Source organism: Oncorhynchus keta, unplaced genomic scaffold, assembly GCF_023373465.1.
Source record: "Oncorhynchus keta strain PuntledgeMale-10-30-2019 unplaced genomic scaffold, Oket_V2 Un_contig_12263_pilon_pilon, whole genome shotgun sequence".
Lineage (NCBI taxonomy): Eukaryota > Metazoa > Chordata > Actinopteri > Salmoniformes > Salmonidae > Oncorhynchus > Oncorhynchus keta.
Window position 1 is genome coordinate 40,397 of NW_026277812.1, and position 24,379 is coordinate 64,775.

The 24,379-nt window shown below is 47.1% G+C and overlaps 2 protein-coding genes across 12 annotated transcripts in view; both read left to right on the forward strand.

Annotated features, from left to right (window-relative positions):
* Positions 1–13,152, forward strand: part of LOC118380053 (hydroxysteroid dehydrogenase-like protein 2) — a 28,133-nt gene extending 14,981 nt beyond the window's left edge. Inside the window, exons 8-10 of the mRNA XM_052500901.1 lie at positions 6,433–6,642; positions 11,011–11,139; positions 12,372–13,152. Of these exons, the coding sequence (XP_052356861.1) occupies positions 6,433–6,642; positions 11,011–11,139; positions 12,372–12,484 (452 nt within the window). The 3' untranslated portion in view covers positions 12,485–13,152. The remainder of the gene's footprint in view (positions 1–6,432; positions 6,643–11,010; positions 11,140–12,371) is intronic.
* On the forward strand, positions 4,929–6,426 carry LOC127917840 (uncharacterized). 11 transcript variants are annotated; one of them, XM_052500910.1, is made up of 4 exons: positions 4,929–5,248; positions 5,471–5,806; positions 5,924–6,147; positions 6,204–6,426. In XM_052500910.1, exons 1-4 carry the CDS (start codon positions 4,938–4,940, stop codon positions 6,326–6,328), a joined length of 996 nt encoding a protein of 331 aa, XP_052356870.1. In that variant the 5' UTR covers positions 4,929–4,937; the 3' UTR covers positions 6,329–6,426. The 11 variants fall into 11 exon arrangements, 8 of the variants coding, with proteins under 8 accessions (XP_052356870.1, XP_052356867.1, XP_052356866.1 ...); XM_052500907.1 differs by having other exon boundaries at positions 4,930–5,276; XM_052500906.1 differs by having other exon boundaries at positions 4,931–5,248; positions 5,471–5,834.
* Positions 13,153–24,379: the final 11,227 nt, after the last annotated feature.

The window sequence follows — 24,379 nt, forward strand, 5'->3', positions numbered from 1 at the left end:
CGTCTTTCATCCTTATGTACGTTTTGACTCGTCTTTCTTACTTATGTATGTTTTGACTCGTCTTTCATCCTTATGTACGTTTTGACTCGTCTTTCTTCCTTATGTATGTTTTGACTCGTCTTTCTTCCTTATGTATGTTTTGACTCGTCTTTCTTCCTTATGTACGTTTTGACTCGTCTTTCTTCCTTATGTACGTTTTGACTCGTCTTTCTTCCTTATGTACGTTTTGACTCGTCTTTCTTCCTTATGTTTTGACTCGTCTTTCTTCCTTATGTACGTTTTGACTCGTCTTTCTTCCTTATGTACGTTTTGACTCGTCTTTCTTCCTTATGTACGTTTTGACTCGTCTTTCTTCCTTATGTACGTTTTGACTCGTCTTTCTTCCTTATGTACGTTTTGACTCGTCTTTCTTCCTTATGTATGTTTTGACTCGTCTTTCTTACTTATGTATGTTTTGACTCGTCTTTCTTACTTATGTTTTGACTCGTCTTTCTTACTTATGTTTTGACTCGTCTTTCTTACTTATGTTTTGACTCGTCTTTCTTCCTTATGTATGTTTTGACTCGTCTTTCTTCCTTATGTACGTTTTGACTCGTCTTTCATCCTTATGTACGTTTTGACTCGTCTTTCATCCTTATGTACGTTTTGACTCGTCTTTCTTCCTTATGTATGTTTTGACTCGTCTTTCTTCCTTATGTATGTTTTGACTCGTCTTTCTTCCTTATGTACGTTTTGACTCGTCTTTCTTCCTTATGTACGTTTTGACTCGTCTTTCTTCCTTATGTACGTTTTGACTCGTCTTTCTTCCTTATGTTTTGACTCGTCTTTCTTCCTTATGTACGTTTTGACTCGTCTTTCTTCCTTATGTACGTTTTGACTCGTCTTTCTTACTTATGTATGTTTTGACTCGTCTTTCATCCTTATGTACGTTTTGACTCGTCTTTCTTCCTTATGTATGTTTTGACTCGTCTTTCATCCTTATGTACGTTTTGACTCGTCTTTCTTCCTTATGTATGTTTTGACTCGTCTTTCTTCCTTATGTATGTTTTGACTCGTCTTTCTTCCTTATGTACGTTTTGACTCGTCTTTCTTCCTTATGTATGTTTTGACTCGTCTTTCTTACTTATGTATGTTTTGACTCGTCTTTCTTACTTATGTTTTGACTCGTCTTTCTTACTTATGTTTTGACTCGTCTTTCTTACTTATGTTTTGACTCGTCTTTCTTCCTTATGTACGTTTTGACTCGTCTTTCTTCCTTATGTACGTTTTGACTCGTCTTTCATCCTTATGTACGTTTTGACTCGTCTTTCTTCCTTATGTACGTTTTGACTCGTCTTTCTTCCTTATGTATGTTTTGACTCGTCTTTCTTCCTTATGTATGTTTTGACTCGTCTTTCTTCCTTATGTACGTTTTGACTCGTCTTTCTTCCTTATGTACGTTTTGACTCGTCTTTCTTCCTTATGTACGTTTTGACTCGTCTTTCTTCCTTATGTTTTGACTCGTCTTTCTTCCTTATGTACGTTTTGACTCGTCTTTCTTCCTTATGTACGTTTTGACTCGTCTTTCTTCCTTATGTATGTTTTGACTCGTCTTTCTTCCTTATGTACGTTTTGACTCGTCTTTCTTCCTTATGTACGTTTTGACTCGTCTTTCTTCCTTATGTACGTTTTGACTCGTCTTTCTTCCTTATGTACGTTTTGACTCGTCTTTCTTCCTTATGTATGTTTTGACTCGTCTTTCTTCCTTATGTATGTTTTGACTCGTCTTTCTTCCTTATGTACGTTTTGACTCGTCTTTCTTCCTTATGTACGTTTTGACTCGTCTTTCTTCCTTATGTACGTTTTGACTCGTCTTTCTTACTTATGTACGTTTTGACTCGTCTTTCTTACTTATGTACGTTTTGACTCGTCTTTCATCCTTATGTACGTTTTGACTCGTCTTTCTTACTTATGTACGTTTTGACTCGTCTTTCATCCTTATGTACGTTTTGACTCGTCTTTCTTCCTTATGTATGTTTTGACTCGTCTTTCTTCCTTATGTATGTTTTGACTCGTCTTTCTTCCTTATGTACGTTTTGACTCGTCTTTCTTCCTTATGTACGTTTTTGACTCGTCTTTCTTCCTTATGTTTTGACTCGTCTTTCTTCCTTATGTTTTGACTCGTCTTTCTTCCTTATGTACGTTTTGACTCGTCTTTCTTCCTTATACGTTTTGACTCGTCTTTCTTCCTTATGTACGTTTTGACTCGTCTTTCTTCCTTATGTACGTTTTGACTCGTCTTTCTTCCTTATGTACGTTTTGACTCGTCTTTCTTCCTTATGTATGTTTTGACTCGTCTTTCTTCCTTATGTATGTTTTGACTCGTCTTTCTTACTTATGTATGTTTTGACTCGTCTTTCTTACGTATGTTTTGACTCGTCTTTCTTACTTATGTTTTGACTCGTCTTTCTTACTTATGTTTTGACTCGTCTTTCTTCCTTATGTATGTTTTGACTCGTCTTTCTTCCTTATGTACGTTTTGACTCGTCTTTCATCCTTATGTACGTTTTGACTCGTCTTTCATCCTTATGTACGTTTTGACTCGTCTTTCTTCCTTATGTACGTTTTGACTCGTCTTTCTTCCTTATGTATGTTTTGACTCGTCTTTCTTCCTTATGTACGTTTTTTGACTCGTCTTTCTTCCTTATGTACGTTTTGACTCGTCTTTCTTCCTTACGTTTTGACTCGTCTTTCTTCCTTATGTACGTTTTGACTCGTCTTTCTTCCTTATGTACGTTTTGACTCGTCTTTCTTCCTTATGTACGTTTTGACTCGTCTTTCTTCCTTATGTATGTTTTGACTCGTCTTTCTTCCTTATGTACGTTTTGACTCGTCTTTCTTCCTTATGTACGTTTTGACTCGTCTTTCATCCTTATGTACGTTTTGACTCGTCTTTTCATCCTTATGTACGTTTTGACTCGTCTTTCTTCCTTATGTATGTTTTGACTCGTCTTTCTTCCTTATGTATGTTTTGACTCGTCTTTCTTCCTTATGTACGTTTTGACTCGTCTTTCTTCCTTATGTACGTTTTGACTCGTCTTTCTTCCTTATGTACGTTTTGACTCGTCTTTCTTACTTATGTACGTTTTGACTCGTCTTTCATCCTTATGTACGTTTTGACTCGTCTTTCTTACTTATGTACGTTTTGACTCGTCTTTCTTACTTATGTACGTTTTGACTCGTCTTTCTTCCTTATGTACGTTTTGACTCGTCTTTCTTCCTTATGTACGTTTTGACTCGTCTTTCTTCCTTATGTACGTTTTGACTCGTCTTTCATCCTTATGTACGTTTTGACTCGTCTTTCTTCCTTATGTACGTTTTGACTCGTCTTTCTTCCTTATGTACGTTTTGACTCGTCTTTCTTCCTTATGTACGTTTTGACTCGTCTTTCTTCCTTATGTACGTTTTGACTCGTCTTTCTTCCTTATGTACGTTTTGACTCGTCTTTCTTCCTTATGTACGTTTTGACTCGTCTTTCATCCTTATACGTTTTGACTCGTCTTTCTTCCTTATGTACGTTTTGACTCGTCTTTCTTCCTTATGTACGTTTTGACTCGTCTTTCATCCTTATGTACGTTTTGACTCGTCTTTCATCCTTATGTACGTTTTGACTCGTCTTTCATCCTTATGTACGTTTTGACTCGTCTTTCTTCCTTATGTACGTTTTGACTCGTCTTTCTTCCTTATGTACGTTTGACTCGTCTTTCTTCCTTATGTACGTTTTGACTCGTCTTTCTTCCTTATGTACGTTTTGACTCGTCTTTCTTCCTTATGTACGTTTTGACTCGTCTTTCTTCCTTATGTACGTTTTGACTCGTCTTTCATCCTTATGTACGTTTTGACTCGTCTTTCATCCTTATACGTTTTGACTCGTCTTTCTTCCTTATGTACGTTTTGACTCGTCTTTCTTCCTTATGTACGTTTTGACTCGTCTTTCTTCCTTATGTACGTTTTGACTCGTCTTTCATCCTCATGTACGTTTTGACTCGTCTTTCTTCCTCATGTACGTTTTGACTCGTCTTTCATCCTCATGTACGTTTTGACTCGTCTTTCTTCCTCATGTACGTTTTGACTCGTCTTTCTTCCTCATGTACGTTTTGACTCGTCTTTCTTCCTCATGTACGTTTTGACTCGTCTTTCTTCCTCATGTACGTTTTGACTCGTCTTTCTTCCTCATGTACGTTTTGACTCGTCTTTCTTCCTCATGTACGTTTTTGACTCGTCTTTCTTCCTCATGTACGTTTTGACTCGTCTTTCTTCCTCATGTACGTTTTGACTCGTCTTTCTTCCTCATGTACGTTTTGACTCGTCTTTCTTCCTCATGTACGTTTTGACTCGTCTTTCTTCCTTATGTACGTTTTGACTCGTCTTTCTTCCTTATGTACGTTTTGACTCGTCTTTCATCCTCATGTACGTTTTGACTCGTCTTTCTTCCTCATGTACGTTTTGACTCGTCTTTCTTCCTCATGTACGTTTTGACTCGTCTTTCTTCCTTATGTACGTTTTGACTCGTCTTTCTTCCTTATGTACGTTCTGACTCGTCTTTCTTCCTTATGTACGTTTTGACTCGTCTTTCTTCCTCATGTACGTTTTGACTCGTCTTTCTTCCTCATGTACGTTTTGACTCGTCTTTCTTGTTGCTATTTATGAATGTCATTTCAATGTGTTTCTATGGGATTTGGTACTAAAGGCCAGTCAATATTATCAAATATGTATTTTTATATATATATATATTTTGTTTTATACCTATAATTCTAAATCAAATGGCTAAATAAATAATCTATAGTATGACCGTCTTAAAATAATTAAACATGTCAGTTTATAACCTCTTCCCCTCCACCCCAACATCTTAGACTGTTTTAAGGAGGTGTGGTTATGTTGTCCACAGAGGTGTGGTTATGTTGTCCACAGAGGTGTGGTTATGTTGTCCACAGAGGTGTGGTTATGTTGTCCACAGAGGTGTGGTTATGTTGTCCACAGAGGTGTGGTTATGTTGTCCACAGAGGTGTGGTTATGTTGTCCACAGAGGTGTGGTTATGTTGTCCACAGAGGTGTGGTTATGTTGTCCACAGAGGTGTGGTTACGTTGTCCACAGAGCAGAGGAGAGGTGTTGTTATGTTGTCCACAGAGGTGTGGTTATGTTGTCCACAGAGGTGTGGTTATGTTGTCCACAGAGCAGAGGTGTGGTTATGTTGTCCGCAGAGCAGAGGTGTGGTTATGTTGTCCGCAGAGCAGAGGTGTGGTTATGTTGTCCGCAGAGGTGTGGTTATGTTGTCCGCAGAGGTGTGGTTATGTTGTCCGCAGAGGTGTGGTTATGTTGTCCGCAGAGCAGAGGTGTGGTTATGTTGTCCGCAGAGCAGAGGTGTGGTTATGTTGTCCACAGAGGTGTGGTTATGTTGTCCGCAGAGGTGTGGTTATGTTGTCCGCAGAGGTGTGGTTATGTTGTCCGCAGAGCAGAGGTGTGGTTATGTTGTCCGCAGAGCAGAGGTGTGGTTATGTTGTCCGCAGAGCAGAGGTGTGGTTATGTTGTCCGCAGAGCAGAGGTGTGGTTATGTTGTCCGCAGAGCAGAGGTGTGGTTATGTTGTCCGCAGAGCAGAGGTGTGGTTATGTTGTCCGCAGAGCAGAGGTGTGGTTATGTTGTCCGCAGAGCAGAGGTGTGGTTATGTTGTCCGCAGAGCAGAGGTGTGGTTATGTTGTCCGCAGAGCAGAGGTGTGGTTATGTTGTCCGCAGAGCAGAGGTGTGGTTATGTTGTCCGCAGAGCAGAGGTGTGGTTATGTTGTCCGCAGAGCAGAGGTGTGGTTATGTTGTCCGCAGAGCAGAGGTGTGGTTATGTTGTCCGCAGAGCAGAGGTGTGGTTATGTTGTCCGCAGAGCAGAGGAGAGGTGTGGTTATGTTGTCCGCAGAGCAGAGGTGTGGTTATGTTGTCCGCAGAGCAGAGGTGTGGTTATGTTGTCCGCAGAGCAGAGGTGTGGTTATGTTGTCCGCAGAGCAGAGGTGTGGTTATGTTGTCCGCAGAGCAGAGGTGTGGTTATGTTGTCCGCAGAGCAGAGGTGTGGTTATGTTGTCCGCAGAGCAGAGGTGTGGTTATGTTGTCCGCAGAGCAGAGGTGTGGTTATGTTGTCCGCAGAGCAGAGGTGTGGTTATGTTATGTTGTCCGCAGAGGTGTGGTTATGTTGTCCGCAGAGCAGAGGTGTGGTTATGTTGTCCGCAGAGCAGAGGTGTGGTTATGTTGTCCCATTTTTACCCTAAAACCCCAAGAGACAATGATGCAGACGCACAGTGACTAAGAAACGGAAAGGAGGAAACCTAAAGAGGAACCAGGCTCCGAGGGGCGGCCAGTCGTCTTCTGGCCGTACCGGGTGGGTTATGCTAACAGTGTGTCTCTCCACAGGTAATGCACTGCTCCCAGACTTCTTCCTGGATGAGGCTGAGGCTCTGATGCAGAACATGGGGGATCAGGTTGTCATCCCAGTGGTTAAGGGTGACCCACGCAGCGCTGCTACCAGTGGGCCCATAGCAGAAACATTCAACATCATCAAGGGAGTCCTCAACCCGGACATTGTCAAATCCACTGGAGGAGTCTACAAATTCGACCTGTCTGGTAAGAAACCTGTTTTCAGCATTGTATGAATGTTTGTAATACTTATTTTAGGATAAGATCATAATAATATCAAATAGGTTTTTTCCCCCCTCAATCTACACACAACACCCCATAATGACAAAGCAAAAACTGAATTAGAAATGATTGCTAATTTATATTAAAATAACATTTCATATTCATTTCCATAAGTATTCAGACCCTTTACTCGGTACTTTGTTGAAGAACCTTTGGTAGTGATTACAGCCTCAAGTCTTCTTGGGTGTGAAGCTAGAAGCTTGGCACACCTGTATTTGGGGAGTTTCTCCCATTCTTCTCTGCAGATCCTCTCAAGCTCTGTCAGGTTGTATGGGGAGTGTTGCTGCACAGATATTTTCAGGTCTCTCCAGAGATGTTCGATCAAGTCCGGGCTCCGCCTGGGCCACTCAAGGACATTCAGAGACTTGTCCCGAAGCCACTCCAGTGTTGTCTTGGCTGTGTGCATAGGGTCGTTGTCCTGTTGGAAGGTGAACCTTCACCCCAGTCTTATTCCATTTTAGAATAAGGCTGTAACAAAATGTGGAAAAGGTCAAGGGTCTGATTACTTTCCGAAGGCGCTGTATAGATCAGAGGTCGACCGGTCTGATCACTTTCCGAAGGCGCTGTATAGACTAGAGGTCAACCGATTAATTTGGGCCGATTTCAAGTTTTCATAACAATCGGAAATCTGTATTTTTGGTGCCGATTTTTATTATTATTATTTTTGTATTATTTAATTTTTTCCACCTTTTATTTAATCTTTATTTAACTCGGCAAGTCAGTTAAGAACACATTCTTATTTTCAATGACGGCCTGGGAACAGTGGGTTAACTGCCTCGTTCAGGGGCAGAACGACATATTTTCACCTTGTCAGCTCGGGGATCCAATCTTGCAACCTTACAGTTAACTAGTCCAACGCAATAACAACCTGCCTCTCTCTCGTTGCACTCCACAAGGAGACTGCCTGTTACGCAAATGCAGTAGAAGCCAAGGTAAATTGCTAGCTAGCATTAAACTTATCTTATATAAAACAATCAATAATAATCACTAGTTAACTACACATGGTTGATGATATTACTAGATATTATCTAGCGTGTCCTGCGTTACATATAATCTGACTGAGCGGTGGTAGGCAGAAGCAGGCGCGTAAACATTCATTCAAACAGCACTTTCGTGCGTTTTGCCAGCAGCTCTTCGTTGTGCGTCAAGCATTGCACTGTTTATGACTTCAAGCCTATCAACTCCCGAGATGAGGCTGGTGTGACCCGAAGTGAAATGGCTAGCTAGTTAGCGCGCGCTAATAGCGTTTCAAATGTCACTCGCTCTGAGCCTTCTAGTAGTTGTTCCCCTTGCTCTGCATGGGTAACGCTGCTCTGATGGTGGCTGTTGTCGTTGTGTTGCTGTTTCGAGCCCAGTTAGGGGCGAGGAGAGGGACGGAAGCTATACTGCTAGACTGGCAATACTAAAGTGCCTATAAGAACATCCAATAGTCAAAGGTTAATGAAATACAAATGGTATAGAAGGAAATAGTCCTATAATTCCTATAATAATTACAACCTAAAACTTCTTACCTGGGAATATTGAAGATTCGTGTTAAAAGGAACCACCAGTTTTCATATGTTCTCATGTTCTGAGCAAGGAACTGAAACGTTAGCTTTCTTACATGGCACATATTGCACTTTTACTTTCTTCTCCAACACTTTGTTTTTGCATTACTTAAACCAAATTGAACATGTTTCATTATTTACTTGAGACTAAATTGATTTAATTTATGTATTATATTAAGTTAAAATAAGTGTTCGTTCAGTATTGTTGTAATTGTCATTATTACAAATAAATTAATTAATCGGCCAATTAATCGGTATCGGCGTTGAAAAATCATTATCGGTCGACCTTTAGTATAGATGGTATGTTGTCACAACCCTAGGACTGCCAACTAGGTGTTGAGGAAAGTGTACCTACTAAACCCAACAAAATCTAACTTAATTTTTTTTCTAACATGTACTGTGGAGATAAAATGAAAGATGAGTCTCATGTGAAGTTATCACTTAAAATGTATTTTTAAAGAAAATATTTGATTAAAATAATTCCGGACTGTGTTTAATGGTTACTGAGTGTACCCTTTAAGCCCATGGCTGTTCCAAATAATACTACCCCTTTAAATAATACCGCCCCTTTAAATAATACCGCCCCTTTAAATAATACCACCCTTTAAATAATACCACCCCTTTAAATAATACCACCCCTTTACATAATACCACCCCTTTACATAATACCACCCCTTTACATAATACCACCCCTTTACATAATACCACCCCTTTACATAATACCACCCCCTTACATAATACCACCCCTTTAAATAATACCACCCCTTTAAATAATACCTTTTTATTCATTTCCAAATGTTAACTTACAAACATGTCTTATGTAAGATTATCGTCACCTCACCTGAAGTTATTCAAATAAACAGATCATTATTATTCATCATAACAGGGGGGGGTCCAATCATATCTACAGGCTTTGGTTCTTACCAACCAGGAAACACCTGATTTCAACTAATCCTAGACTTCAAAACATTGGTAGTTGAATCAGGTGTGTTTTTGCTTGATCCTCTGTGGATAAGAAGCCATGCAACACAACCCTGTACCCACACTGGTCCTCTGTGGATAACAAGCCATGCAACACAACCCTGTACCCACACTGGTCCTCTGTGGATAAGAGGTCATGCAACACAACCCTGTACCCACACTGGTCCTCTGTGGATAAGAGTTCATGCAACACAACCCTGTACCCACACTGGTCCTCTGTGGATAAGAGGTCATGCAACACAACCCTGTACCCACACTGGTCCTCTGTGGATAAGAGGTCATGCAACACAACCCTGTACCCACACTGGGCCTCTGTGGATAAGAGGTCATGCAACACAACCCTGTACCCACACTGGTCCTCTGTGGATAAGAGGTCATGCAACACAACCCTGCACCCACACTGGTCCTCTGTGGATAAGAGGTCATGCAACACAACCCTGTACCCACACTGGTCCTCTGTGGATAAGAGGTCATGCAACACAACCCTGTACCCACACGGGTCCTCTGTGGATAAGAGGTCATGCAACACAACCCTGTACCCACACTGGTCCTCTGTGGATAAGAGGTCATGCAACACAACCCTGTACCCACACTGGTCCTCTGTGGATAAGAGGTCATGCAACACAACCCTGTACCCACACTGGTCCTCTGTGGATAAGAGTTCATGCAACACAACCCTGTACCCACACGGGTCCTCTGTGGATAAGAAGCCATTCATCACTTCCCCTACTCCCCTGTTTCATCACTTCCCCTACTCCCCTGTTTCATCACTTCCCCTACTCCCCTGTTTCATCACTTCCCCTACTCCCCTGTTTCATCACTTCCCCTACTCTCCTGTTTCATCACTTCCCCTACTCCCCTGTTTCATCACTTCCCCTACTCCCCTGTTTCATCACTTCCTCTTACTCCCCTGTTTCATCACTTCCCCTACTCCCCTGTTTCATCACTTCCCCTGTTTCATCACTTCCCCTGTTTCATCACTTCCTCTACTCCCCTGTTTCATCACTTCCCCTACTCCCCTGTTTCATCACTTCCCCTACTCCCTGTTTCATCACTTCCCTGTTTCATCACTTCCTCTACTCCCCTGTTTCATCACTTCCTCTACTCCCCTGTTTCATCACTTCCCCTACTCCCCTGTTTCATCACTTCCCCTGTTTCATCACTTCCTCTACTCCCCTGTTTCATCACTTCCTCTACTCCCCTGTTTCATCACTTCCCCTACTCCCCTGTTTCATCACTTCCCCTACTCCCCTGTTTCATCACTTCCCCTACTCCCCTGTTTCATCACTTCCCCTGTTTCATCACTTCCTCTACTCCCCTGTTTCATCACTTCCCTGTTTCATCACTTCCTCTACTCCCCTGTTTCATCACTTCCCCTACTCCCCTGTTTCATCACTTCCCCTACTCCCCTGTTTCATCACTTCCCCTACTCCCCTGTTTCATCACTTCCCCTACTCCCCTGTTTCATCACTTCCCCTGTTTCATCACTTCCCCTGTTTCATCACTTCCCCTGTTTCATCACTTCCCCTGTTTCATCACTTCCCCTGTTTCATCACTTCCCCATCTCCCTGTTTCATCACTTCCCCTGTTTCATCACTTCCCCTACTCCCCTGTTTCATCACTTCCTCTACTCTCCTGTTGCATTACACTCGGTGGACAACGCAGGCAACTCCGAAAGTGATTATTTTGTGATGTTTGACTGTCCATTAGTCTCCATCTTCAGTTGTTGTGAAGGGGAGGCTATAGTAGTGTGTCTGTGTTCCAGGTGAGCATGCAGGAGTGTGGTTCATAGACATGAAGAACGGTGGGGGCAGTGCGGGTAGTGGAGAACCCCCAGTCAAAGCTGACGTGGTCATGACCATGGACAGCGCCGACTTCACCAAGATGTTTGCAGGTTAGTGTGACTGACTGGATAGCTGGGTCGTGTTCATTGGGTACGAAACGGATGAAAACAGAACTGAAACAGCAAGGGGAATACCTGCCGCTCACCTGGGTCCTATTCACCGTAGCAAACCATTTTTGCAACATTTGGTTCCTATTGAATATGACTATTGAATATTGAATATGACTCTAGACGGGTCCAATGAGAAACGTTTCTGTTTGCCTGATGAACACGGCCACGTTTGCTTTTTTTTCATTAGTTATTTCTGATGTCTTTGCCACTATAGTTCTCTCTTTAGTGATACACATGGTGCCGCTTTCTTCATGTTGTGGCTCTCTCTCTCTCGTAACATGTTGTGGTTCTCTCTCTCTCTGTCTCTCTCTCTCTGTCTCTCTCTCTCTCGTAACATGTTGTGGTTCTCTCTCTCTCTGTCTCTCTCTCGTAACATGTTGTGGTTCTCTCTCTCGTAACATGTTGTGGTTCTCTCTCTCTCTCTCTCTCTCTCTCTCTCGTAACATGTTGTGGTTCTCTCTCTCTCTGTCTCTCTCTCGTAACATGTTGTGGTTCTCTCTCTCTCTCTGTCTCTCTCTCTCTCGTAACATGTTGTGGTTCTCTCTCTCTCTCTCGTAACATGTTGTGGTTCTCTCTCTCTCTCTCTCTCTCTCTCTCTCTCTCTCTCGTAACATGTTGTGGTTCTCTCTCTCTCTCTCTCTCTCTCTCTCTCTCTCGTAACATGTTGTGGCTCTCTCTCTCTCTCGTAACATGTTGTGGTTCTCTCTCTCTCTCTCTCTCTCTCTCGTAACATGTTGTGGCTCTCTCTCTCTCTCGTAACATGTTGTGGTTCTCTCTCTCTCTCTCTCTCTCTCTCTCTCTCTCGTAACATGTTGTGGTTCTCTCTCTCTCGTAACATGTTGTGGTTCTCTCTCTCTCGTAACATGTTGTGGTTCTCTCTCTCTCTCGTAACATGTTGTGGTTCTCTCTCTCTCTCGTAACATGTTGTGGTTTCTCTCTCTCTCGTAACATGTTGTGGTTCTCTCTCTCTCTCGTAACATGTTGTGGTTCTCTCTCTCTCTCGTAACATGTTGTGGTTCTCTCTCTCTCTCGTAACATGTTGTGGTTCTCTCTCTCTCTCTCTCTCTCTCTCTCTCTCTCTCTCTCTCTCTCTCTCTCTCTCTCTCTCTCTCTCTCTCTCTCTCTCTCTCTCTCTCTCTCTCTCGTAACATGTTGTGGTTCTCTCTCTCCAGGCAAACTAAAGCCCACCATGGCCTTTATGTCAGGGAAGCTGATGATTAAAGGAGACATGACCCTGGCTATCAAGATGGAGAAGATGATGTCCATGATGAAGTCTAAACTCTAAATTATAACAACGAGGAGATGCCTATTCACTACATCTGGTGCCTTCAAGACAACTGGGAACTTTATAATATAATAAAAATGATAATCTGAATTATAGTCTGACTGTTAAAAATGGTGGACTGTTTCCTCCGACACCTTGGTGCGTCTGGCTTCCGGGTTGGATGCGCTCTGTGTTAAGAAGCAGTGCGGCTTGGTTGGGTTGTGTATCGGAGGACGCATGACTTTCAACCTTCGTCTCTCCCGAGCCCGTACGGGAGTTGTAGCGATGAGACAAGATAGTAGCTACTAAAACAATTGGACACCATGAAAAAGGGGGTAAAAATTCAACAACAAAAAAAACAACATCAAAAATTGTGATGGTGAGATCTTCAGGAGAACTCCACGACGATTTCTGAATTCGGACGTTATAGATTTACAAGTTCCGTGTTGTCTAAAATGGTACCCTGTAATAGAGGGAACCCGTGTCTAAAATGGTACCCTGTAATAGAGGGAACCCGTGTCTAAAATGGTACCCTGTAATAGAGGGAACCCGTGTCTAAAATGGGACATACCCAGAATGTCTAACGAAATGTGCCGTTTTCCATCTCTCTGAATGTGTCCTGAACTGTCCCTCCTGCCTCTTCTTCTCTAACCATGCAGTTTTCTAATAAACCCGTTGCTCTAATTGTACTGCTGTTTCTGTTTTGTCGTCGTGGCTCACATTGTTCAGTAAATCCCCGGGACACTCGGGTGTCTCTCTGGATAACCGCGTCAGCTGAATAACTGACATGTAGAATTTACAACCTGGAAGATACAGTAGAAATGAATGTTATGTCAAGTATGAGTGTTACAAATATAATATGAATAGTGTCTTGGTTTGAGCAGATGAATCAATAGTATATAAAATAAAGGTTTGATTTAAGTTAAATAGTTAAATGGAGCAGGTGTGTGTGTGTGTGTGTGTGTGTGTGTGTGTGTGTGTGTGTTTAAGGGGTGGATGTGTGGAGAGTTCTAATTTTGCTTAGAGTGTAGAGGCAGCAGGTAGCCTATAGGTTAGAGTGTAGAGGCGGCAGGTAGCCTATTGGTTAGAGTGTAGAGGCGGCAGGTAGCCTAGTGGTTAGAGTGTAGAGGCGGCAGGGTAGCCTAGTGGTTAGAGTGTAGAGGAGGCAGGGTAGACTAGTGGTTAGAGTGTAGAGGAGGCAGGGTAGCCTAGTGGTTAGAGTGTAGAGGAGGCAGGGTAGCCTAGTGGTTAGAGTGTAGAGGGGGCAGGTAGCCTAGTGGTTAGAGTGTAGAGGAGGCAGGGTAGCCTAGTGGTTAGAGTGTAGAGGCGGCAGGGTAGCCTAGTGGTTAGAGTGTAGGGGCAGCAGGGTAGCCTAGTGGTTAGAGTGTAGAGGTGACAGGGTAGCCTAGTGGTTAGAGTGTAGGGGCAGCAGGGTAGCCTAGTGGTTAGAGTGGAGGGGTGGCAGGTAGCCTAGTGGTTAGAGTGTAGAGGAGGCAGGGTAGCCTAGTGGTTAGAGTGTAGAGGCGGCAGGGTAGCCTAGTGGTTAGAGTGTAGGGGCAGCAGGGTAGCCTAGTGGTTAGAGTGGAGGGGTGGCAGGGTAGCCTAGTGGTTAGAGTGTAGAGGCAGCAGGTAGCCTATTGGTTAGAGTGTAGAGGTGGCAGGGTAGCCTAGTGGTTAGAGTGTAGAGGTGGCAGGGTAGCCTAGTGGTTAGAGTGGAGGGGCAGCAGGGTAGCCTAGTGGTTAGAGTGGAGGGTGGCAGGGTAGCCTAGTGGTTAGAGTGTAGAGGCAGCAGGGTAGCCTAGTGGTTAGAGTGGAGGGGCGGCAGGGTAGCCTAGTGGTTAGAGTGTAGAGGTGGCAGGGTAGCCTAGTGGTTAGAGTGTAGAGGCGGCAGGGTAGCCTAGTGGTTAGAGTGGAGGGGCGGCAGGGTAGCCTAGTGGTTAGAGTGGAGGGGCGGCAGGGTAGCCTAGTGGTTAGAGCGTTGGACTAGTAACCGAAAGGTTGCAAGTTCGAATCCCCGAGCTGACAAGGTACAAATCTGTCGTTCTGCCCCTGAAGAGGCTGTTAACCCACTGTTCCTAGACCAGTTAACCCACTGTTCCTAGACCTGTTAACCCACTGTTCCTAGACCAGTTAACCCACTGTTCCTAGACCAGTTAACCCACTGTTCCTAGACCAGTTAACCCATTGTTCCTAGGCCATCATTGAAAATAAGAATTTCTTCTTAACTGACTTGCAATAAAGGTAAAATAAAAATTAAAAATGAAGGTCAACGGCATCAAAAACCTGGTTGGTTGCCTCTGTTCAGAAGTGGATCTTCCAGCAAGACAAAAACACCAAGCAACACATAAAAATGAACAAAGAAATGGTGAATTGACCATTTAAAACCTGTAGTTTGAATTGAAGAGGGCGGGCTATAAGCGCAGACGCTCGGATATCAAGGATCTGTAAAGATTCTGTATAGAGGAATGGTCGAAGATCCTGTCGACTGCCAAGATGGGGGGCCTCTTCTTATTTTTTTCTTCTGAAATTCAGCCATGCCGGACTGACCACGCCCATTGACACGCCCCTTTTTTTAACCAGGGGGAAGAAAGAAAACGTTATTGAAAACAGGGGTGCCCAAAATATTTTTCAGAAAATAAATATATTACTTATTAAATAAAATATTTTTCTCTGATCAATTTGTCTTAGTAAAATTGTTCCTTTTTTTTTAGCGTACAGCATAGCTCAGTGTTGGTATTATGTATTTTTTTGCACATCCTTATCAATCAATCAAATTTTATTTATATAGCCCTTCGTACATCAGCTGATATCTCAAAGTGCTGTACAGAAACCCAGCCTAAAACCCCAAACAGCAAGCAATGCAGGTGTAGAAGCACGGTGGCTAGGAAAAACTCCCTAGAAAAGGCCAAAACCTAGGAAGAAACCTAGAGAGGAACCAGGCTATGTGGGGTTGGCCTGTCCTCTTCTGGCTGTGCCGGGTGGAGATTATAACAGAACATGGCCATCAAAGGTGCCAATCATCTTGGGTCTGAATGTACAGTATGTCTGTCTCCTTTTCAGAATCGGTGTCTACTGTAGGTCCCCCTCTTCCCCTTATCGTCTCTGCATCTCTTGGTTCGTCCACTGCAGCTGGTGTCTGCTGTAGGTCCCCCTCTTCCCCTTATCGTCTCTGCTTCTCTTGGTTCGTCCACTGCAGCTGGTGTCTACTGTAGGTCCCCCTCTTCCCCTTATCGTCTCTGCTTCTCTTGGTTCGTCCACTGCAGCTGGTGTCTACTGTAGGTCCCCCTATCATCTCTGCTTCTCTTGGTTCGTCCACTGCAGCTGGTGTCTACTGTAGGTCCCCCTATCATCTCTGCTTCTCTTGGTTCGTCCACTGCAGCTTGTGTCTACTGTAGGTCCCCCTATAGTCTCTGCATCTCTTGGTTCGTCCACTGCAGCTTGTCTACTGTAGGTCCCTCTATCGTCTCTGCTTCTCTTGGTTCGTCCACTGCAGCTGGTGTCTACTGTAGGTCCCCTATCGTCTCTGCTTCTCTTGGTTCGTCCACTGCAGCTGGTGTCTACTGTAGGTCCCCTATAGTCTCTGCATCTCTTGGTTCGTCCACTGCAGCTGGTGTCTACTGTAGGTCCCCCTATCGTCTCTGCTTCTCTTGGTTCGTCCACTGCAGCTGGTGTCTACTGTAGGTCCCCTATCGTCTCTGCTTCTCTTGGTTCGTCCACTGCAGCTGGTGTCTACTGTAGGTCCCCCTATAGTCTCTGCTTCTCTTGGTACGTCCACTGCAGCTGGTGTCTACTGTAGGTCCCCCTATAGTCTCTGCTTCTCTTGGTTCGTCCACTGCAGCTTGTGTCTACTGTAGGTCCCCTATCGTCTCTGCTTCTCTTGGTTCGTCCACTGCAGCTGGTGTCTACTGTAGGTCCCCTATCGTCTCTGCTTCTCTTGGTTCGTCCACTGCAGCTGGTGTCTACTGTAGGTCCCCTATCGTCTCTGCTTCTCTTGGTTCGTCCACTGCAGCTGGTGTCTGCTGTAGGTCCCCCTATCGTCTCTGCTTCTCTTGGTTCGTCCACTGCAGCTGGTGTCTGCTGTAGGTCCCCTATCGTCTCTGCTTCTCTTGGTTCGTCCACTGCAGCTGGTGTCTACTGTAGGTCCCCCTATAGTCTCTGCTTCTCTTGGTTCGTCCACTGCAGCTGGTGTCTGCTGTAGGTCCCCCTATAGTCTCTGCTTCTCTTGGTTCGTCCACTGCAGCTGGTGTCTACTGTAGGTCCCCTATAGTCTCTGCATCTCTTGGTTCGTCCACTGCAGCTGGTGTCTACTGTAGGTCCCCCTATCGTCTCTGCTTCTCTTGGTTCGTCCACTGCAGCTGGTGTCTGCTGTAGGTCCCCTATCGTCTCTGCTTCTCTTGGTTCGTCCACTGCAGCTGGTGTCTGCTGTAGGTCCCCCTATCGTCTCTGCTTCTCTTGGTTCGTCCACTGCAGCTGGTGTCTACTGTAGGTCCCCCTATAGTCTCTGCTTCTCTTGGTTCGTCCACTGCAGCTGGTGTCTACTGTAGGTCCCCCCTATAGTCTCTGCATCTCTTGGTTCGTCCACTGCAGCTGGTGTCTACTGTAGGTCCCCTATAGTCTCTGCTTCTCTTGGTTCGTCCACTGCAGCTGGTGTCTACTGTAGGTCCCCTATAGTCTCTGCTTCTCTTGGTACGTCCACTGCAGCTGGTGTCTACTGTAGGTCCCCCTATAGTCTCTGCTTCTCTTGGTTCGTCCACTGCAGCTGGTGTCTACTGTAGGTCCCCTATCGTCTCTGCTTCTCTTGGTTCGTCCACTGCAGCTGGTGTCTGCTGTAGGTCCCCTATCGTCTCTGCTTCTCTTGGTTCGTCCACTGCAGCTGGTGTCTGCTGTAGGTCCCCTATCGTCTCTGCTTCTCTTGGTTCGTCCACTGCAGCTGGTGTCTACTGTAGGTCCCCCTATAGTCTCTGCTTCTCTTGGTTCGTCCACTGCAGCTGGTGTCTGCTGTAGGTCCCCTATAGTCTCTGCTTCTCTTGGTTCGTCCACTGCAGCTGGTGTCTACTGTAGGTCCCCCTATAGTCTCTGCATCTCTTGGTTCGTCCACTGCAGCTGGTGTCTACTGTAGGTCCCCCTATAGTCTCTGCTTCTCTTGGTTCGTCCACTGCAGCTGGTGTCTACTGTAGGTCCCCCTATAGTCTCTGCATCTCTTGGTTCGTCCACTGCAGCTGGTGTCTACTGTAGGTCCCACTATAGTCTCTGCTTCTCTTGGTACGTCCACTGCAGCTGGTGTCTACTGTAGGTCCCCTATAGTCTCTGCTTCTCTTGGTTCGTCCACTGCAGCTTGTGTCTACTGTAGGTCCCCCTATCGTCTCTGCTTCTCTTGGTTCGTCCACTGCAGCTGGTGTCTACTGTAGGTCCCCCTATCGTCTCTGCTTCTCTTGGTTCGTCCACTGCAGCTGGTGTCTGCTGTAGGTCCCCCTATCTTCTCTGCTTCTCTTGGTTCGTCCACTGCAGCTGGTGTCTGCTGTAGGTCCCCTATCGTCTCTGCTTCTCTTGGTTCGTCCACTGCAGCTGGTGTCTGCTGTAGGTCCCCTATAGTCTCTGCTTCTCTTGGTTCGTCCACTGCAGCTGGTGTCTGCTGTAGGTCCCCTATAGTCTCTGCTTCTCTTGGTTCGTCCACTGCAGCTGGTGTCTACTGTAGGTCCCCCTATAGTCTCTGCTTCTCTTGGTTTGTCCACTGCAGCTGGTGTCTACTGTAGGTCCCCTATAGTCTCTGCATCTCTTGGTTCGTCCACTGCAGCTTGTGTCTACTGTAGGTCCCCCTATAGTCTCTGCTTCTCTTGGTTCGTCCACTGCAGCTGGTGTCTGCTGTAGGTCCCCCTATCGTCTCTGCTTCTCTTGGTTCGTCCACTGCAGCTGGTGTCTGCTGTAGGTCCCCTATATTCTCTGCTTCTCTTGGTTCGTCCACTGCAGCTGGTGTCTGCTGTAGGTCCCCCTATCGTCTCTGCATCTCTTGGTTCGTCCACTGCAGCTTGTGTCTACTGTAGGTCCCCCTATAGTCTCTGCTTCTCTTGGTTCGTCCACTGCAGCTGGTGTCTGCTGTAGGTCCCCCTATAGTCTCTGCTTCTCTTGGTTCGTCCACTGCAGCTTGTGTCTACTCTAGGTCCCCTATCGTCTCTGCTTCTCTTGGTTCGTCCACTGCAGCTGGTGTCTACTGTAGGTCCCCCTATCATCTCTGCTTCTCTTGGTTCGTCCACTGCAGCTGGTGTCTACTGTAGGTCCCCCTATAGTCTCTGCTTGTCTTGGTTCGTCCACTGCAGCTGGTGTCTGCTGTAGGTCCCCCTATCGTCTCTGCTTCTCTTGGTTCGTCCACTGCAGCTGGTGTCTGCTGTAGGTCCCCTATAGTCTCTGCTTCTCTTGGTTCGTCAACTGCAGCTTGTGTCTACTCTAGGTCCCCTATCGTCTCTGCTTCTCTTGGTTCGTCCACTGCAGCTTGTGTCTACTGTAGGTCCCCCTATAGTCTCTGCTTCTCTTGGTTCGTCCACTGCAGCTGGTGTCTGCTGTAGGTCCCCTATAGTCTCTGCTTCTCTTGGTTCGTCCACTGCAGCTTGTGTCTACTCTAGGTCCCCTATCGTCTCTGCTTCTCTTGGTTCGTCCACTGCAGCTGGTGTCTACTGTAGGTCCCCCTATCGTCTCTGCTTCTCTTGGTTCGTCCACTGCAGCTGGTGTCTGCTGTAGGTCCCCCTATCGTCTCTGCTTCTCTTGGTTCGTCCACTGCAGCTGGTGTCTACTGTAGGTCCCCTATAGTCTCTGCTTCTCTTGGTTCGTCCACTGCAGCTGGTGTCTGCTGTAGGTCCCCCTATAGTCTCTGCATCTCTTGGTTCGTCCACTGCAGTTGGTGTCTGCTGTAGGTCCCCCTATCGTCTCTGCATCTCTTGGTTCGTCCACTGCAGCTGGTGTCTGCTGTAGGTCCCCCTATCGTCTCTGCTTCTCTTGGTTCGTCCACTGCAGCTGGTGTCTGCTGTAGGTCCCCCTATCGTCTCTGCTTCTCTTGGTTCGTCCACTGCAGCTGGTGTCTACTGTAGGTCCCCTATAGTCTCTGCTTCTCTTGGTTCGTCCACTGCAGCTGGTGTCTACTGTAGGTCCCCTATAGTCTCTGCTTCTCTTGGTTCGTCCACTGCAGCTGGTGTCTACTGTAGGTGCCCCTATAGTCTCTGCATCTCTTGGTTCGTCCACTGCAGCTGGTGTCTACTGTAGGTCCCCCTATAGTCTCTGCTTCTCTTGGTTCGTCCACTGCAGCTGGTGTCTACTGTAGGTCCCCCTATCGTCTCTGCTTCTCTTGGTTCGTCCACTGCAGCTGGTGTCTGCTGTAGGTCCCCCTATCGTCTCTGCTTCTCTTGGTTCGTCCACTGCAGCTGGTGTCTACTGTAGGTCCCCCTATCGTCTCTGCTTCTCTTGGTTCGTCCACTGCAGCTGGTGTCTGCTGTAGGTCCCCCTATCGTCTCTGCTTCTCTTGGTTCGTCCACTGCAGCTGGTGTCTGCTGTAGGTCCCCCTATCGTCTCTGCTTCTCTTGGTTCGTCCACTGCAGCTGGTGTCTGCTGTAGGTCCCCCTATCGTCTCTGCTTCTCTTGGTTCGTCCACTGCAGCTGGTGTCTACTGTAGGTCCCCCTATAGTCTCTGCTTCTCTTGGTTCGTCCACTGCAGCTGGTGTCTACTGTAGGTCCCCCTATCGTCTCTGCTTCTCTTGGTTCGTCCACTGCAGCTGGTGTCTGCTGTAGGTCCCCCTATCGTCTCTGCTTCTCTTGGTTCGTCCACTGCAGCTGGTGTCTGCTGTAGGTCCCCCTATCGTCTCTGCTTCTCTTGGTTCGTCCACTGCAGCTGGTGTCTACTGTAGGTCCCCCTATAGTCTCTGCTTCTCTTGGTTCGTCCACTGCAGCTGGTGTCTGCTGTAGGTCCCCTATAGTCTCTGCTTCTCTTGGTTCATCCACTGCAGCTGGTGTCTACTGTAGGTCCCCCTATAGTCTCTGCATCTCTTGGTTCGTCCACTGCAGCTGGTGTCTACTGTAGGTCCCCCTATAGTCTCTGCTTCTCTTGGTTCGTCCACTGCAGCTGGTGTCTACTGTAGGTCCCCTATAGTCTCTGCATCTCTTGGTTCGTCCACTGCAGCTGGTGTCTACTGTAGGTCCCACTATAGTCTCTGCTTCTCTTGGTACGTCCACTGCAGCTGGTGTCTACTGTAGGTCCCCTATAGTCTCTGCTTCTCTTGGTTCGTCCACTGCAGCTTGTGTCTACTGTAGGTCCCCCTATCGTCTCTGCTTCTCTTGGTTCGTCCACTGCAGTTGGTGTCTACTGTAGGTCCCCTATCGTCTCTGCTTCTCTTGGTTCGTCCACTGCAGCTGGTGTCTGCTGTAGGTCCCCCTATCGTCTCTGCTTCTCTTGGTTCGTCCACTGCAGCTGGTGTCTGCTGTAGGTCCCCCTATCGTCTCTGCTTCTCTTGGTTCGTCCACTGCAGCTGGTGTCTGCTGTAGGTCCCCCTATAGTCTCTGCTTCTCTTGGTTCGTCCACTGCAGCTGGTGTCTGCTGTAGGTCCCCTATAGTCTCTGCTTCTCTTGGTTCGTCCACTGCAGCTGGTGTCTACTGTAGGTCCCCCTATAGTCTCTGCTTCTCTTGGTTTGTCCACTGCAGCTGGTGTCTACTGTAGGTCCCCTATAGTCTCTGCATCTCTTGGTTCGTCCACTGCAGCTTGTGTCTACTGTAGGTCCCCCTATAGTCTCTGCTTCTCTTGGTTCGTCCACTGCAGCTGGTGTCTGCTGTAGGTCCCCCTATCGTCTCTGCTTCTCTTGGTTCGTCCACTGCAGCTGGTGTCTGCTGTAGGTCCCCCTATATTCTCTGCTTCTCTTGGTTCGTCCACTGCAGCTGGTGTCTGCTGTAGGTCCCCCTATCGTCTCTGCATCTCTTGGTTCGTCCACTGCAGCTTGTGTCTACTGTAGGTCCCCTATAGTCTCTGCTTCTCTTGGTTCGTCCACTGCAGCTGGTGTCTGCTGTAGGTCCCCTATAGTCTCTGCTTCTCTTGGTTCGTCCACTGCAGCTTGTGTCTACTCTAGGTCCCCCTATCGTCTCTGCTTCTCTTGGTTCGTCCACTGCAGCTGGTGTCTACTGTAGGTCCCCTATCATCTCTGCTTCTCTTGGTTCGTCCACTGCAGCTGGTGTCTACTGTAGGTCCCCTATAGTCTCTGCTTCTCTTGGTTCGTCCACTGCAGCTGGTGTCTGCTGTAGGTCCCCCTATCGTCTCTGCTTCTCTTGGTTCGTCCACTGCAGCTGGTGTCTGCTGTAGGTCCCCTATAGTCTCTGCTTCTCTTGGTTCGTCAACTGCAGCTTGTGTCTACTCTAGGTCCCCCTATCGTCTCTGCTTCTCTTGGTTCGTCCACTGCAGCTTGTGTCTACTGTAGGTCCCCCTATAGTCTCTGCTTCTCTTGGTTCGTCCACTGCAGCTGGTGTCTGCTGTAGGTCCCCTATAGTCTCTGCTTCTCTTGGTTCGTCCACTGCAGCTTGTGTCTACTCTAGGTCCCCTATCGTCTCTGCTTCTCTTGGTTCGTCCACTGCAGCTGGTGTCTGCTGTAGGTCCCCCTATCGTCTCTGCTTCTCTTGGTTCGTCCACTGCAGCTGGTGTCTGCTGTAGGTCCCCCTATCGTCTCTGCTTCTCTTGGTTCGTCCACTGCAGCTGGTGTCTACTGTAGGTCCCCCTATAGTCTCTGCTTCTCTTGGTTCGTCCACTGCAGCTGGTGTCTGCTGTAGGTCCCCTATAGTCTCTGCATCTCTTGGTTCGTCCACTGCAGCTTGTGTCTACTGTAGGTCCCCCTATCGTCTCTGCTTCTCTTGGTTCGTCCACTGCAGCTGGTGTCTGCTGTAGGTCCCCCTATCGTCTCTGCTTCTCTTGGTTCGTCCACTGCAGCTGGTGTCTGCTGTAGGTCCCCTATCGTCTCTGCTTCTCTTGGTTCGTCCACTGCAGCTGGTGTCTACTGTAGGTCCCCCTATAGTCTCTGCTTCTCTTGGTTCGTCCACTGCAGCTGGTGTCTACTGTAGGTCCCCTATAGTCTCTGCTTCTCTTGGTTCGTCCACTGCAGCTGGTGTCTACTGTAGGTGCCCCTATAGTCTCTGCATCTCTTGGTTCGTCCACTGCAGCTGGTGTCTACTGTAGGTCCCCCTATAGTCTCTGCTTCTCTTGGTTCGTCCACTGCAGCTGGTGTCTACTGTAGGTCCCCCTATCGTCTCTGCTTCTCTTGGTTCGTCCACTGCAGCTGGTGTCTGCTGTAGGTCCCCTATCGTCTCTGCTTCTCTTGGTTCGTCCACTGCAGCTGGTGTCTACTGTAGGTCCCCTATCGTCTCTGCTTCTCTTGGTTCGTCCACGGCAGCTGGTGTCTGCTGTAGGTCCCCCTATCGTCTCTGCTTCTCTTGGTTCGTCCACTGCAGCTGGTGTCTGCTGTAGGTCCCCTATCGTCTCTGCTTCTCTTGGTTCGTCCACTGCAGCTGGTGTCTGCTGTAGGTCCCCTATCGTCTCTGCTTCTCTTGGTTCGTCCACTGCAGCTGGTGTCTACTGTAGGTCCCCCTATAGTCTCTGCTTCTCTTGGTTCGTCCACTGCAGCTGGTGTCTACTGTAGGTCCCCTATCATCTCTGCTTCTCTTGGTTCGTCCACTGCAGCTGGTGTCTGCTGTAGGTCCCCCTATCGTCTCTGCTTCTCTTGGTTCGTCCACTGCAGCTGGTGTCTACTGTAGGTCCCCCTATCGTCTCTGCTTCTCTTGGTTCGTCCACTGCAGCTGGTGTCTACTGTAGGTCCCCCTATAGTCTCTGCTTCTCTTGGTTCGTCCACTGCAGCTGGTGTCTGCTGTAGGTCCCCCTATAGTCTCTGCATCTCTTGGTTCGTCCACTGCAGCTGGTGTCTGCTGTAGGTCCCCCTATAGTCTCTGCATCTCTTGGTTCGTCCACTGCAGCTGGTGTCTACTGTAGGTCCCCTATAGTCTCTGCTTCTCTTGGTTCGTCCACTGCAGCTGGTGTCTACTGTAGGTCCCCCTATAGTCTCTGCATCTCTTGGTTCGTCCACTGCAGCTGGTGTCTACTGTAGGTCCCACTATAGTCTCTGCTTCTCTTGGTACGTCCACTGCAGCTGGTGTCTACTGTAGGTCCCCCTATAGTCTCTGCTTCTCTTGGTTCGTCCACTGCAGCTTGTGTCTACTGTAGGTCCCCTATCGTCTCTGCTTCTCTTGGTTCGTCCACTGCAGCTGGTGTCTACTGTAGGTCCCCTATCGTCTCTGCTTCTCTTGGTTCGTCCACTGCAGCTGGTGTCTGCTGTAGGTCCCCCTATCGTCTCTGCTTCTCTTGGTTCGTCCACTGCAGCTGGTGTCTGCTGTAGGTCCCCCTATCGTCTCTGCTTCTCTTGGTTCGTCCACTGCAGCTGGTGTCTGCTGTAGGTCCCCTATAGTCTCTGCTTCTCTTGGTTCGTCCACTGCAGCTGGTGTCTGCTGTAGGTCCCCCTATAGTCTCTGCTTCTCTTGGTTCGTCCACTGCAGCTGGTGTCTACTGTAGGTCCCCCTATAGTCTCTGCTTCTCTTGGTTTGTCCACTGCAGCTGGTGTCTACTGTAGGTCCCCTATAGTCTCTGCATCTCTTGGTTCGTCCACTGCAGCTTGTGTCTACTGTAGGTCCCCTATAGTCTCTGCTTCTCTTGGTTCGTCCACTGCAGCTGGTGTCTGCTGTAGGTCCCCCTATCGTCTCTGCTTCTCTTGGTTCGTCCACTGCAGCTGGTGTCTGCTGTAGGTCCCCCTATCGTCTCTGCTTCTCTTGGTTCGTCCACTGCAGCTGGTGTCTGCTGTGGGTCCCCTATCGTCTCTGCTTCTCTTGGTTCGTCCACTGCAGCTGGTGTCTGC